The 15,201-nt window shown below is 50.1% G+C and overlaps 2 protein-coding genes across 3 annotated transcripts; one reads left to right on the forward strand and one right to left on the reverse strand.

Moving 5' to 3' along the window:
- Nucleotides 1–956: 956 nt before the first annotated feature.
- Nucleotides 957–6,562, reverse strand: CIB3 (calcium and integrin binding family member 3; the record flags this gene model as incomplete). 2 transcript variants are annotated; one of them, XM_080674332.1, is made up of 6 exons in its annotated part: nt 957–978; nt 2,089–2,284; nt 3,186–3,333; nt 4,257–4,368; nt 6,275–6,309; nt 6,512–6,562. In XM_080674332.1, the coding sequence occupies 6 exons, from the start codon at nt 6,560–6,562 to the stop codon at nt 957–959; spliced, it is 564 nt and encodes a 187-aa protein (XP_080530458.1). The 2 variants fall into 2 exon arrangements, with proteins under 2 accessions (XP_080530458.1, XP_080530459.1); XM_080674333.1 differs by lacking the exons at nt 4,257–4,368; nt 6,275–6,309.
- A 2,407-nt stretch (nt 6,563–8,969) lies between these two features.
- Nucleotides 8,970–14,509, forward strand: FAM32A (family with sequence similarity 32 member A). Its single transcript, XM_080673833.1, has 4 exons — nt 8,970–9,128; nt 9,256–9,397; nt 13,003–13,056; nt 13,344–14,509. The coding sequence occupies exons 1-4, from the start codon at nt 9,019–9,021 to the stop codon at nt 13,410–13,412; spliced, it is 375 nt and encodes a 124-aa protein (XP_080529959.1). The 5' UTR covers nt 8,970–9,018; the 3' UTR covers nt 13,413–14,509.
- The last annotated feature ends 692 nt before the right edge of the window (nt 14,510–15,201 follow it).

Raw genomic sequence — 15,201 nt, forward strand, 5'->3', positions numbered from 1 at the left:
GGACTGACTAGGGCCCCTGGGGTGGCCGCTGGTAGAGTGGGTGAGGGGCTTCCCAAATCCACAGAGTGTAGAGGTCTGGGATCTGGAGTGAGCTGGGCCAGGGGGTCAAGTCCTCCTCTGTAGAGACTTGAGGTGTGGTCTTGGGCAAGTCATTCTGTTCTCTCTGAATGAAGTGTGACTGGTTCTCGGCCAGCCCTGCTGGGATCCAATGAGATGGCAGAGGGGCGGGTGCTTCATAAACGTTGAAGTACTGTGCCTGTCTCAGTGAGTGGCACGCCTGGCACCCCCGCAGAGGCCTCCCCTGGCAGCTTGAATAAATAAGCAAGGACTTGCCTGGCGGGCGTGGCGCAGTGGTTGAGCATTGATCTATGAACCAGGAGGTCATGGTTCGATTCCCAGTCAGGACACATGCCCAGGTTGTGGGCTCAGTCCCCAATGTGGGGTGTGCAGGAGACAGCTAATCAATGATTCTCTCTCATCATTAATATATATATATATATCTCTATCTCTATCTCTCTTCCTCTCTGAAATCAATAAAAAATATATTAAATAAATAAGGAGTTAAACCTTCAGTTCCTTTGAAGAATTCAGGGATTGAGGAAAAAGGGGACTAGGGTTTGGCCTTGGGGGGCCCTGGGGTGGGACAGCATGCCTCATCTGCACACCTCGTCTCTGCTCACCAAACGCACAGCAAAGCACCCCCAGCCTTCACAGTGGGGGAAAGATCTAGAAGTCAGACTCTTCCTTTTTCAATCAGGGAGTTGGTAGCCCAGAGAGGGTGCAGCCACACCCAGGGTCACACAGGGAGAGCAGAGGTGAGCTCCCAGATCTCTTCCTTCCCATCCACCAGGTTTAAGGTAGGTGTGGCTCAGTGATGTGTTTATTCCCAGAGTCCAGATTCTACAGTGAGATGAGGGGTCACCCTGCCCTCCTCTGGCCCGGCTCCTCCATGGTCCTCAGATGCGGATGTGGAAGGTGCTGTGTGCAGAGAGGAAAGGATCAGTGTCATCAGGCAGAGGGCTGCCCTCCTGCATCTTCCTCCCCAGCACTCCCACTGGGAGTCCCCCAGGCCGCCAGAAGTCACATGGGAAGATGGACCTCCTCCTCCAGAAGCCCTAGGCTGTGGCTCTCCTGACCCTTTCCCCCTGGGGTTGGGATCAGATCTCTGAATCAGTTCACATTCAGATTTGCTGTAGGACTCTGAGTGAATGGCTACCCCTGTAGGGGCCTCAGTTTGCTCCCCTGTGAAGTGAGAATAATAGCTGTCTCCCCTTCATAGGGTTGTATTGAGGGCTGAGAGCGTGACACACAGTAGGTGTCTCCATCTGCCAGGAGACCACCCTTGCTTATCCATGACAGAGAAAGGAAGCCCTCTGTGCATGTAAAGACACCACCAATAAGAACAGCCACACCAGCAACCACAGCACAGTTATTGAGCACCTACTGTGTGCCAGGCACTGCTCTAAATTTGTTCCATGGACTAACTCAGGGGTCAGCCAACTTTTTTTCTGGAAAGGACCAAATAGTTGAAATGCCCAATGACTAAACTCTGCCTTATAACTTGAAAGCAGCCATAGACAATCTGTACACAAAAGGGCATGGCTGTGTGCCAGTAAAACTATTGAATGACCTGGACATTTCAATTTCATGTCACTTTCGTGTGTCATGGAGTCTTATTATTTTTTGATTCCTGCCACCCACCCCCAACCATTTAAAAATGCAATTTAAAAATGATTCTTAGCTCATTGGAGATACAAAAAACTGGTGGGTCACCTCCTGCACGAACTCATGCAACCCTTACTATCCACCCTACAGTGGGGGGTCTGATTCTCCCAGGGCTGCCAAATACAGTTGTACAGACTGTTCACTGCAAGGTGTTCAAGCAAGTAGGCCTGACCACCCACAGGAGGTGCCCTGGGGTTCCTAATTATCCCTGGCTTAAAGGTGCAGGGACTGAGGCCAGGGAGGTTGGGAAAGTTCACAAATGAATGAATGAAGGAACTTTCACAAATGGAGTCTATGAACTAGTTCCATAAGATCCTTTCTCACATGTGGAAGTGGATTGTGTGGGGTGACAAGAAGGGTCACCTGAGGAAGTCGGGCGCCCGCAGGATCATGTTTTGGAAGTCTTCCAGGGACAGCCGCCCATCATGGTCCCCATCGGCCTCATCCAGCACCTTCTCGCACACCAGGCTCACCTCCTCAGCGCTCAGCTCCCCCCGGGTCAGCTTGGTCACCGTCTGCTCCAAGTCCCACATACAGATGTAGTCATCATTGTTAAAGTCTGCAGAGTAGAATGCATGGAGACGTGGGGTAGGCAGACAGCGGGTGGCAGGCAGGCTAGGCCAGCAGGGGCATATCTCATCTCCATATTACAGAGGAGGAAACTGAGGCTCTGGAGGGAACCCCAGGCCCTCAGAGATAAACTGGGTCTTGCTTTGAATTGGGCAGGGACAAGTTCATTCATTCGTACATTCAACAAATACTTGTTGAGCACGTATGATGTGCCAGGTAATATGATACCTTTTTCATTCATTCATCACTCAGCAAGTATTTATTGAGCACCTATTTTGTGGCAGGCACTGTGGTAAATTTTCATTCATTCATTCAAGTATTTATTGAGCACTTATGTACCAGGCACCATGATAACTGTTTTTTCATTCATTCACTCACTCAGCAAGTCTTTATGTAATGCCTACTATGTGCCAGGCACAGGAAACAGATGGTGAACTAAATGGATACTGTTGCTGCCCTGGGTCTCCTCAGAGAGAAAGTCAATAAGAAGTGAACAGATCAATGAACAAGAAATTAAGCAGCATTATTCCATCCTAGGAGAGAAATAAAAATGTGGGTTGGAGAAAAACTGGGGGGTGGGGGCTACTTTTGACCAAGACTTTAAGATAAGAAGGAGCCAGGAGAAAGGTGTTCTGGGCAGAGGATAGAGCAGAGGCAAAGGCTGGAGGCAGAAAGAGTTGGGCGTGTTGGAGAAAGAGCGAGGCTGGTGTGGCTGGAATTGAGGGAGCAAGGAGGTGAGGTCAGGAGGTATGGGGTGGGTGGAAGACAGGACCAAGTTGGCCTTTGAAGCCCTTGGGGAGACACTGTGACAGCAGGGCAGCCTCTGGCCGTGGGCTTGGTCTTGTTTCCACTCCCCACTGTGCAGCCCTTACCGCCGGCCCTGCACACACCATAGATTTTGAAAGCATAGTAGGCTTTGAGGTCACGGGGAGCCATTTCACTCATCACAGAAAACATGTCCAGGAAGTTATCCAAGGTCATGTGGCCATCCCCATCCTCGGAGAAGACCTGGGCAATCCTCTGGCGGAACGGGTTGTCCTGGGAACAGGAAGCGGGGAAGCCATCACTGATTAGGCTCTCAGGCTCCATGTGGTCTCCCTCTCGGTACCCACCTTCTTGGGAACCTCCAAGTACCCCCCATCAAGACTCCCTCCCTATCAGGGTCCCTGGAAAGGACTTCAGGCACTTCCACTCTCTGCCCCTACTCCCAGCTACAGAGGCAGCCACATGACCCTGCTAAGGACTATCAGAGATTTCCATTCACCTAGTAACCATGATTGACTCTGGGATAGGCATGTGACTTAAACTGGCCAACCAGAAGCTGCCCTGGGATGTTTTCTGAAAAGTTGGGATGAAAGGACCTGCTTTCTGCTGGTTGCAGAGCTGACAGGAGGAAATCTGGGCACTAGGCATTCCCTTCACTACCTCAAGAGGAAGGGCTGATTGAGACTGAAGCCTCTTCTTGGGGGAGCTGAGAGACAGAAGAAGATTCCTGAGCCCATCCTCAGAGACCCTGGTTCCAGCTGTATGGATGGATTTTTTACTCATGTTATGGAACCCATTCTGTTCCCTTATGATACAATAACCTCTATGCACAGTCACTCATTCCACAAGTCCCTTTTAGAGACACAAACCATGTGTTGAATATCCAGCTGAGAAGAACTTGCATGTAGTGGTTCCTTACCATGAACATAACTAATGTTCCCTGAGTACTCGCCATGCAACAGGCCTTGTACTAAGCCCTATACCTGCATTATCCTATCTCATCCTCCCAACAACCCAGGGTTTGAATCCTATCTATGTCACTTCCTGGCTGTGTGGCCATGAACAAGTGTCTTAAACTCTCTGAACTTCGGTTTTCTCATCCATAAAATGGGAATAATTGCAGCACTCACCTCACAGGAATGCAGCAAAGGACATCGCTACTATTTTTCCCTGCCTGCCCCATTGCCTAAGCATACCTTCAGCTCGGGCATGGTGCCGATGAGCTCGTATGGCACCTTCACGTCAGGGCAGCTGGTATAGTCGAGGGGGACAAGCTGGGGGGCCAGGTCCTGGTAGCGATAGAAGAGCCTGGTGTAGGGATGGAAACACCGGGCAAGGTTGGGAGATGATGGGAGGAAGAGGACTTGACCCTCCTCTCTCACTTGCAGCTGCTCACTCTATGCTGAAAGATGCTGGGTTCCTAAGAGCCATCAGCCCTTGACCCGGGGGGGGATAGAGACCCAGAGATAGAGACAGCCACCTCTATCTCCCTGGGGTCACAGACAAGGTAGAAAGAGGGCCCTATGGGGTGCGGGGAAGGTGGATGGGTGGGAAGTAATCAACCAAGAACCTTGTATGCATATATACAAGGCCCATGGCCACAGACAATGGGATGGTGAGGGCCTGGGGGAGGGGCAGGGGTGGGCTGGAGGTGGTCAATGGGGGAAAATAGGAGACATATGTAATACTTTCAACAGTAAAGAATTGTTTAACCCTCTCCACCAACACACAAAAAAGAAAGAGGGCCCTAGAGCTCAGGGAGACCTGAATGGGGAATGCAAGCCATGGAGGAGGAAGGACTTCCTGAAGGAGGAGGCATTGGTGCTGGGCTTTGAAGCATGAATAGGAGCTCACCACATAGATTGGGTGGGCAGAAGGGAAAGTGCTTAAGGTCATTGCACAATAAGCATTTAGAGAATCTAAGCCAACCTATGAAACCCTGGACATCATCACATTATTGGCAAGTTCATGCCTCTAAAGATTCCCATCCTCACACTTTGGTTTTCTCCCTCCATAATGAGAAGCAGGGTTCCCTCAATGGGACAGAGCAAAGACAAAGGCTAAAATTCAGGTCTTTGAAAGGGTGACTGAAGTGCGCTTTGGAAAACACCAAATGACATACACACTGCCTAGCCTGGGAGGCCAGCTCTCCACGCTGATGACCTCACCTGGTGATGCCATACCTTCATTGGAGGAGCATGCTGAGCAGCAGCCTTGTAGAGACCATCCTTGATGAGTTAGAGGTCCCCAAGCTTCTAAGGAATGTCTCAGAAGGGGACAGGAGTCCCTGGGTCAAATGACGACTAGGCACTCAAGGAGGGAGTATCTGGAATTCAGTCATGACCACCCAGTTCCTTATTTGGGTCCCCTCAGGGAACAACCTGAGTTTGGGTTTCTGTATGGACTTGAGCAAGTCCCTCTAATCCTCTGAGCTTCAGTTAGTCTGTCTAACACATGAGAAGCTGGGGACAGACAACATGTCAGCCCTCAAACTCCTTGGGACTTGGCCCATCTGCAAATCCAGGGTCAGCCGCCCCTGTTCCAGCCTCAGTTTCCCATCAGTAATTCGATAATGATGGCCAGGTTGACCCTGATAATTGTCCTCACCCAGACAATGGGACTCACTCATGAAAGGTGTGCCCATCAATAATGGATGCCCTATGCCCACATAATTGGACCCTTGGCCTCGATCACTCTGCAGCCAAACCCTGGGAAGCTTGGGTTTCACAGCTCCAAGTCCTGGGTCAGAGCCTCTGGACAATGGCACCATGGGCCAAGCGGTGATGTGGGGTACCCATCTATACCTGTCTCGCTCACACCAGGGGCTTGCAGCAGCCTCAGGGTGCCTCCCGCACCCTCCCCTTGATGCCAACTTCAAAGCCCAGAGCTGGCTGTGGACTCTGCCTCTGGGCTCCCAGCCTCCAGTCCCAGCCTCTTTGCATTGGCCTCAGGGGGGCCTTCTAACATGCTGATCTGTCTCTCCCCTGCTCACACCCTCTCCATGGCTCCCTGCCACCCTTGGGAGAAAGCCTAAGCTTGTCAGCCTAGAGGCGTGACAATGTGACAAGAGGTGACTTCTCAGCCTCCCTATCTCTGCCTCCCTCAGAACATTAATTATCACTCTCCCGTGAAGCATTGAGTCTTGTCAAATTGCAAACCTCCTCCAGCAGCAACGTATAGAAAGTTGTTTCCAGGTCTTCATCCCCAGACTGACCTCATGATTTCCTTCCTTGTGAAGAAGGTGCAGTCCTGCGGAGAGAGATGTTGGCTTGGCCCAGACCCTACCCGGGGGGCCTCCTTCCTCCTCCACCACTCCATTCTCATTTCTGCCGATGCCGCACACAGGAACCCTTGTGCCTGCACACCCAGGAGCAAGGGATGCTGTCCCCGTTCCTCAGGCCAGGAATCCAAGGCTGACAAACCCACTGAGGACCCCGCTCATCACTCCTACCTGATATTCTTCCAACTGCTCATGAGTGAAGACTGTTTGCTTGTTGCCCATGGTGAAGGCCACTGCCAAGAACAGGCTCCAGAAGCCCCCAGTCTCCTCAATGCCACCCAGTTGCCAGGCTGCCACACACCAGTGTCTGAGAAAAATCTCCCTGCCCTGGCTGTCACCCGCCCACCCGCCCCATCACCCCCAGCCTGGGGGAGACTCAAGTTACAGCCCAGCTCTTTGGACAACAGCCTGAGTATGTCCATGGCCACCAGGGCAAGGAGAAGGGCTGTGGGAGGTCACAGAACCTCAGACCACATCTGCCACCACCGGGTGAGCCTGCGAGCAGGGGATACCTTCCAGAGACAGGCAGCGTGGTGGTGTGTGTGTGTGTGGCGGGGGGGGGGGGGGGGGGGGAAGGGCCTGCAAGCAGACCCCAATGCAAATACCAGTTCTCCAACCACTAGCTGTGCAGCCTCAGGCCCGTCACCTGACCTCTCTGAGCCTTGTTTTATAAGGTGGAAATTACTTTAATACCTACCCCATAGAATTCTGAAGATCTAGTGGTCATTAATGCAACTAAAACAGCCAGACAAGATGAGCAAGCTCTAAGATCTGCTGCACAAAATTGCACCTATAGTCAACATTAATGTACTGTACACTTAAAAATGTCTTAAGCCCGGCCGGTGTGGCTCAGTGGTTGAGCATTGTCCCATGTACCAAGAGGTCGCTGGTTGGGTTCCAGTCAGGGCACATGCCCGGGTTTCAGGCTTGTTCCCCAGTAGGGGGCATACAGGAGGCAGCTGATTGATGTTTCTCTCTCATTGATGTTTCTATCTCTCTCTCCCTTTTCCCTCTCCCTTTCCAAAAATCAATTTAAAAAACATATGAAAAAATTTCTTAAGAGGATAGATCTCATGTTACGTGTTCTTACCACAAAAAAAAAAATAAAAACATGCAACTATCATGTGATCCAGCACTTGCACTCTTGGGCAGGCCCAGATAAATGAAAATGTATGTTCACACAAAAACCTGTAACAGCCCCAAATGGGAAACACCCATATGTCCTTTCCACTTAAAATTTAAGTTATTGCCCTGGCAAGGTTTCTCAGTGGTTAGAGTATAGCAGGCTTGATTCCCAGTCAAGGGCACATACCTCGATTACAAGTTCAATCCCTGGCCCCACTGGGGAGGCAACCAATTGATGTGTCTCTCTCAGGTCAATGTTTCTCTCTCTCTCTCTCTCTCTCTCTCTCTCTCTCTCTCTCTCTCTCTCTTTCTCCCTCCTCCCTCCCTTCCACTTTCTCTAAAAATCAATGGAAAAAATATCCTTGGGGGAGGATTTAAGAAGAGACTCTAAGTTATCAATGGGGGCAATATTAACCCCAAAAGGACAAAAGGTGGTTTGGGGTGGGACCAAAAAGTCTTGGTCCCACCCCAAAGATATTTCAATGGTTTGTGGCCCTCCAAAGCTTCACCTTCCCTGACAAAATCTTATTCATCAGTATTTAACTTCTCTCATTAAAGTTGTTTTTTTCAAAGGGGATGATAATGAGAAAAAGGTTGAGAAATATTGTCTTAAAGGTATTTACATCCACTTACAATGGGTAGTGACAAAAGCAAGGATGGAACACTCAGCATAGGTTGGATTACAGTTGTGCCTCCGTTTCCCTACCTACAAAATGAGTATGGTTTATGTAATAAGGTGACTGTGAAAGTAAATGAGATGATTCATATAAAGTATTAGTTGTTGTTATAATCATCGCCATTTAATGAGGAAAGGGCAGGTCAGAGACATGAAGACACTTGCTCTAGGGTACAAAAGCCTTGGGAGCGCCAGAGACCAGCTCCACAGCTGCTGGGTTGGCTGGGGGAGAACACATTTCTCCAGGTGAGTCTTTCCTGTCCCTCTCTGAGGAGTCGGTTCTGTCACGCATGGTCCCAAGTGGAAACTGGCGCAGGCTGGCAGCCCGCATCCTTCTCTTTGGGCACTCATCCAATTCTGGAATGCCCAAGCGTGAGCCTTGGCTAGAGAATTGGGCGGTCGTTTGCTGCCTCCTGCAGGTAGAACTGGGAAATGCAAGCACTGAGACTGTCCCAAGTCGTCTATATTTGGGAATGCTTCTCCCCCGACCCCTATTTCCAGGCACCCCCCCGCCCCCCGCCCCAGCCTCAACAATTTGGGCAACAGCAGTACAAACTAAAATTACCCATTGAACCCTCAAAATATGGCAATAAAAGAAAACGACATCCAAATGTACGCAAAACACTCAAAAAGACAATGGGTTTTAAGAAATGGAATTTGTCAAATTGGCTTCACTGCGAGGGAGGGGGGCAAGAGCAGAGAAACCAGAAGCGTGTGCCAAAAGCCGGAAATGTGTCGGAGGAGGCGGTAGAGCCTGACTCTCCGCCCCGCCCACAAGCCCAGAAGTGTTCCAAAGGCGCATGAGCACCGCCTAGCTCGGCCAATGAAAACTAAGTGAGGCGGGATTTCGGCCGGATATGATGTTCCTAAACAGGAAATGTGGCAGTTTAGTACTGAACTGCGGGCAGGCGCCATGGCGGCCTACGAGCAGGTCCAAAAGGGGCCCTTGAAGCTGAAAGGCGTCGCAGAGCTCGGCGTGACCAAGCGGTGAGTCCCAAGAGCCTGCGGGAACCCCGTCTTCTGCCCGTAGCCACTTCCCGACACTCCGACCTCTTGCTCTCTGATCTGATCTTACCCCATATTCCCCACCATCACCGCCCGTCTCCCCTTTCAGGAAGAAGAAAAAGAAGGACAAAGACAAGGCGAAACTCCTGGAAGCCATGGGAACGAGCAAAAAGAACGAGGAGGAGAAGCGGCGCGGCCTGGACAAGCGGACCCCGGCCCAGGCGGCCTTCGAGAAGATGCAAGAAAAGCGGGTGAGGCGGGGTGGGGGTGGGGCAGGCTGGGGATGCCCCGCTCCGTGGGCACGGGTCTCCCGGAGTGGATGCGTAGGACGGGCCGGGAGACTCGAAACTCGGACGCTTGAGGGATGGCGAGCGGTCAGGGAGGACCTTAATTCCGGGGAGAAGATGCTTTGTGAGAGGAAGAGCCCACTACTTGGGAAGCCGCTCAGGCCCTAGTGGACGGCAGAAGGTAGAGCTACAGGTGGCGTTGAAAGGAGCTAGAGCCGGAGACCCGAGTTTGAATTCCAGTGCTGTCTCTTATTGGTCCCGTGACACTGGGCCAGTAACTCATCTTCTACCTTGCCTCATTTTTCTAACCTGTTGGAGTCAGGATAGACTCCTTTTCTTAAGATGGATGGGACCTTTGAAATGCAAGTATATTGCATTTGTCATTAGGTCTGGTATAAAGTCAATGCTCAGTTGATGTTAGCTGTTGATATTAAATGGTCATGCTCCCTGCTATCAGTCACCACAGTCTGTTTCCATGACAACATTGTTGGCAGATTCAAATGTCTGTTATTTTCATATTAAACACTTAATAAATGTGTGCAACGGGGGATAGGAGGGATCAGCCTTAAATAGATAAGCTTGGCCCTTATGCTGGGAGGAAGGAAAAATAGGTCTAGGTCAGTAGTTCTCAACTGAGGGCCATTTTGCACCCCCTACTTACATCTCCAAGAAGTCAATGGGCAATGTTTGGAGACATTTTTGTTGGTCATAACTCAGGCTGGGTGCTCCTGGCATCTAGTGGGGTGGAGGCCAGGGATGCTGCTGACATCCTACAGTGCTTGAGACAGTGCCCCCTACAGGAAAGACTGATCTGGCCCAAAATATCAGTAGTGTCCAGGCTGAGAAACTAACCGGGGTCTGAGTGATTTGGTCCAGTGACATTAGGGAAAAGTTTACTCTTTGCTCCTAGGCCTAATTCAGTCATTAAAAAAAAAAAAAAAAAAACGTGAGATGCACTGGCTTTGGCAAGACAGACCTGGGTTCCACTCTGTCTCTACTGTTGGTTGGTGGTGTAACTCTGGACAATTTGGCTAATCCCCCACACCTCAGTTTCTTCATCTGTAAAGTGGGGTTGAAGTCCCTACCTCATTGGTTTGTGGTGAGGATTTTAACAAGTGAATGCATGTAAGTCCCTGCCTAAGGTTATAGTCAGAGGCAGGGCTGGAATGTTACTCCTAGAGCAGAGGTGGGGTAGGGAGAAGTTAATGTAACCTATAAGGTCGGGCAGAAACAGTGGAAGGTATCGGGTTTGGGGTAGATTTTGAATGAAGAACAGGATCAGCTGATGGATTGGATGTGGGCTGGGAAAGGAGAATCAAGGATGACCAAGATTTTTGGCAGGAGAAGCAGGGTAAATGAAGGTACTGGTTACTGAAATAGGAAGGGCTGCAGGTAAAATAGGTTTCTAAAGAAAGGTATTAAGACCTTGGTTTTAGAAAAGTCAAATTTGAGGTGACTGTTAGAAATCCAAGTGGAGAATTATTGTGGACAGTTTGACATCTGAATCTGCAGTTTGGGGAAAGGTGGGCCCCAGATAGACATTGGAAATTGCCATGCAACTGGATGAACTCCTCTGGAGAGAGACAGCGCCTGAGAAGAGGTGTAAGGTCTTTCCTCTGGTGATTAGAGGGTGGCAGAGAAGAAATTGCAAAGGAGCATGGGAAGGAAGAATAACAGGAGAGAGTGTATTTTTGAGATGAGTGGAGAAAGAGTTTTGACGAGGAGGAAGTGATAAGCTGTGTCTTATGCAGCCAAGAGGTCTTGTGGGGTGAGCATTGAGAGCCCTTAGTTGGCATTTAGAATGAGGAGGAAGAAAGACTAATTAAATATTGTATGTCAACTATAATTAAAAATAAGTTTAAAAAGAAAGGCAGATCAGAGTGGATCCAAGAGAAGGTGGGAAAGGCAGAGGTGGAGATGAGGAATAGAAATGGCTCTTGGGAGATTTACTGTTAAGGGGAACAGAAAAATGGGCCTGTTGTTGGCATTTAAAACCAGAAGTACTGTTGTCAGTTTTGTTTGACCCAGGAGAGAGAGAGGTGAGGTGGATGAGAAAGAAAAGAGGTGTGGGCAAAGCTAGGCACAGTTGGGCAATGCAGATTCCCTTGTGTTTTGTGGAAGGTGTTTGATTGGGCACAGGGAGCAAGAAGGCCGGACAGCTCCTGGCTCCTGGGTGGGCCCCTGCCTATTGGAAGGGGTCAGGGCTTGATATCTTCAGGCCCGTCACCCACTGTACACTCTGATCCTTATTTTCTCTGTGTGAAATGGAGATGGTGACAGCTCTCAAGACACCTGTGAACTTGGTGCATGGAGTTGGGAGAGAGAAGGCAGAGTCTCGCAAAGGGCCTGGCATTGGTGACAGCTGCTCAAGGCAGTTCGGCTTCTTGTGAGGACATATGGATCTCACGTGGGCTCACAGCAGTAGGAAGAGAGGCAGGGGTGGACAGGGCAGACAATTCAGAGGGAGGGTCATTCATTTGGGAACTGACAATGCAGAGGGAGATGAAGCAGCAAATGACAACAGGAGGGACAGGGAGCAACAGCCAGGTGGGAGCTGACAGTATTACCTTCTGGGTCTGTGGATTGACTGGCTCATCTAGGTGGTTCTGCTGACCTTGCTTAGAGTTTGGTACAGTCAGACGGCAGCTGGGGCTGGAGGCCCAGCTGGGCTGGAACATCCAAGAGGGCTTTGCTATCACATGTCCAGAGCCTCAGTGCTCCTTCTGTGGCCTCTCTCCCCACATGTCATTTCATCTGCCGGATCCTTTCTTTCCAGGGAGGTCATCAGACTTCCTGCAGGATTGCTGGCTCCCAAGGGCACAAAGCAAATGATGTTGGGTCTTCTTATGGCTTCTGGCTAGTCCTGACACTACGTTCTGTGAGGTAAACTGAGTCATGGGGCCAGTCCAGAGTCAGCGTAGTCAGACAACTGCACAAGACCAGGAATACCAGGCAGCAGTTTCTGGATGTATGAGGAGGGATGGGCCACCAATGTGAGTTGGCCACAGTCACCTAGCTGGTAAGTGTAGTGTAGGGTGCAGCCCCAGGTCTCTCTGGCTCTGCATCTCACACTTTTACCAGGTACCATTGGGTATTGGGAATGAATGCTGAGCAGGCCATGGTTGTGCTGGATACATAAGCTAGAATAACTCATGAAGGTGATCTGTATCTTGGAGCCCTCCTGGCACTGTGAACATTAGATGGATACTGTCACTCAAGCCTACTATGTGTCAGGCTCTTTGCTCATTTCTCATCCTTCCTCAAACCCCATCGGGGACTTTCTTTTTCTGAAAAATGGGAATTCTGCCAATTGCCCAAGGAAGCACTTGTACAGCTCCCAGTAGTAGTTGTGCTAGTATATTTCCTGCCACTCAGACCAAAGGGCAGCTAACCTGAGTTTCTACTGGGATGTGTTGTAGCCAGGTGTCCCTGTCAGACCAGCCTGAGTGGATTTGAGGGACCTGAGACCTCCAGCTGTTCTAGTATGAGAGCCAGGCCAGCTGGGGCTCCAATCTTCCATTCTGTGCTAGCCTGGGCTATGTCTCACCTGCATTCTCTCCTCTCTGCAGCAAATGGAAAGGATCCTGAAGAAAGCCTCCAAAACCCACAAGCAAAGAGTAGAGGTAAGTCATGTGTCCGTAGGGGGAGGCTGAGTCATGTAGGTCCCAACTGGGCCCAGAGGCTTGGAGCCAGGCAGAGGAGTCACTGGAGTGTCAGTGGGGAGCGGGTTTACCCAACCTCCCTGGGGTCATTGAAGGAAGAGGCCAGGGTTAAGGCCTGGCACGGTGGCTTTAAGAGAAGGGGGCTCACTTGGGGGAGACAGGATAAAGTGGGGGTGGATAGTGCCATGTGTCCCTAGTAACCCTGCTTGGTGCTGTGATGACATGGGCTTTTTCCTCCGCTTCCCCAGGACTTCAACAGACACCTGGATACACTCACAGAGCACTATGACATTCCCAAAGTCAGCTGGACGAAGTAGCCTCCCCACCCAGAGTATGGGTTGGCACCGAGGGGAAACAGAAGGCCAGGTTGGGGTTATGTTTGGTGCCTTTGGTATTTTCTAGAACACACTTACATACACCCTGCATCTTCTGCTGAGACAGTGCTTTTCAAAGCAGTGTGCCCTCATTCTGGAACTTGATTAAAGTAAGACTATCCTTTTACTCTATTTTAGTTTCTCAGTAGCACATTGAAGATGAAACTTTTTAGTTCGGACTGGAAATTATTGAGAGTTTACCCAGAGATTAAGGTGATTTTTGTGGAAGTGTTTTTACACCCAAGTTGCATCTAACTCATGTTGATAGTTCACCAGCTGTCTCTGCCTGGAAGAAACTGCCCCCAGAGGAGAAGCTGCAAGTGCAGACCCTCATGGGGCCCTGCCTGTGCTGCCCTTCCCGGTTTCCTCTAGCTTGGGGCTTATGCTCTTCCATCCAGGGCCTGGGGAAGCCATTTGCAGCTGTAGCCTTCAGACTGCCTCCTCAGCCCAGCTGGCCAGGGAGAATAACTGCCCAAGGCAAGGATGGAATGAACGCCTTGCCCCTTTCTGAGCTGAGCTAGTGGCTGGCATGCAGCCTGTTCCCATTCCAGACATGTCAGGTGGGTGTTGTCATGGCACACATTGCCAGTCAAGTACCACGTTCTTTGTAATGGAACCCAGACACTGCCTCCTACCTCACTACCTTCACCGCTGAGCTCCAGGCAGCCCCCAATGTTTGCTCAGAGTTGGCACATTCATGGAACTGTTTGGCATTCCCGGCCTAAGGACGCCTCAGGGTAATGGGACCCGGGCAGTGACCCACACAGGCAGACATGGGTGCAGTCCCAGGGGAGGACCCAGGTTCCAGTGCTGCAGAGCCAGAGTCTTTGAGGGCCTGCATGTTCCCCCCACATGAGGATCAGACTGCATATGCTACTGGAAGAAATGGTCTCTGTTGATATACATCTGAAAAAACAACAAATTCAGAAGAAAAAAATCTAAGTGTTGGGTTTGGGGCTGTCATATGTGAACTGCAGAATAAAGCAAAACCAGTTATTAAATATAAGTCTGAGTGTTTTAATTATAAGTTGTTTGTCACTACAAACTCTGTCTTGGATTTGTTGCACACACAGGATGTGTGCTGCCAAATAACTATTTGCCCTCAATTTGGATAAAATTAGATGATGTGTTCTCACCTGTGGCTCACAACCCACCAAAGAGGTGACATTCTGTCATACCACTGGCTCCATTGGGCAGCCTCCCTTATTACCTGATGGAAAGGCACTTGCAGATACTTTTTTATCCACGAGCCAGTGGTTGGAGTCGGCATGTTGTGCTGTGAAAAGTCAGTATGTGGAAGATAAACATTCCAATTCTCCCTGCCTAACAAACTGCTCCAAAAATGAGTGGCTTAAAACCACAGGATTTCTCCCGATTCTGTTGATTTGTTGAGCTCAGCTGGGTGGTTCTTCTGCTCCATGTGGTGTAGTTTAGTTCCCTTGTATAACTGTTGACTTGGCTGGAGCCACAAAGTCAAAGGTGGCATCTTATCCTCGAGATTTCTCTCCATGTAGGCTACTTCACTGGACAAAAGTCATGTCACCCAGTTTGGGAGGGAACTACTCAAAGGCCTGAGCACCAGGAAACATGGTTTATTGGTGGCCATGACTTACAGTTTTTAACAGTGGCTCTCAAATTCTGCTGAATGTTAGACATTAAAAACCACTGATACTGGGGTGGATCTCTGTCAGATTTTCCAGAGCTCCCCAAGTGACCCTAATATACAGCAAGT

The sequence above is a fragment of the Plecotus auritus genome, assembly GCF_963455305.1.
Source record: "Plecotus auritus genome assembly, chromosome: 6".
In the NCBI taxonomy this organism is placed as follows: Eukaryota; Metazoa; Chordata; class Mammalia; order Chiroptera; family Vespertilionidae; genus Plecotus; species Plecotus auritus.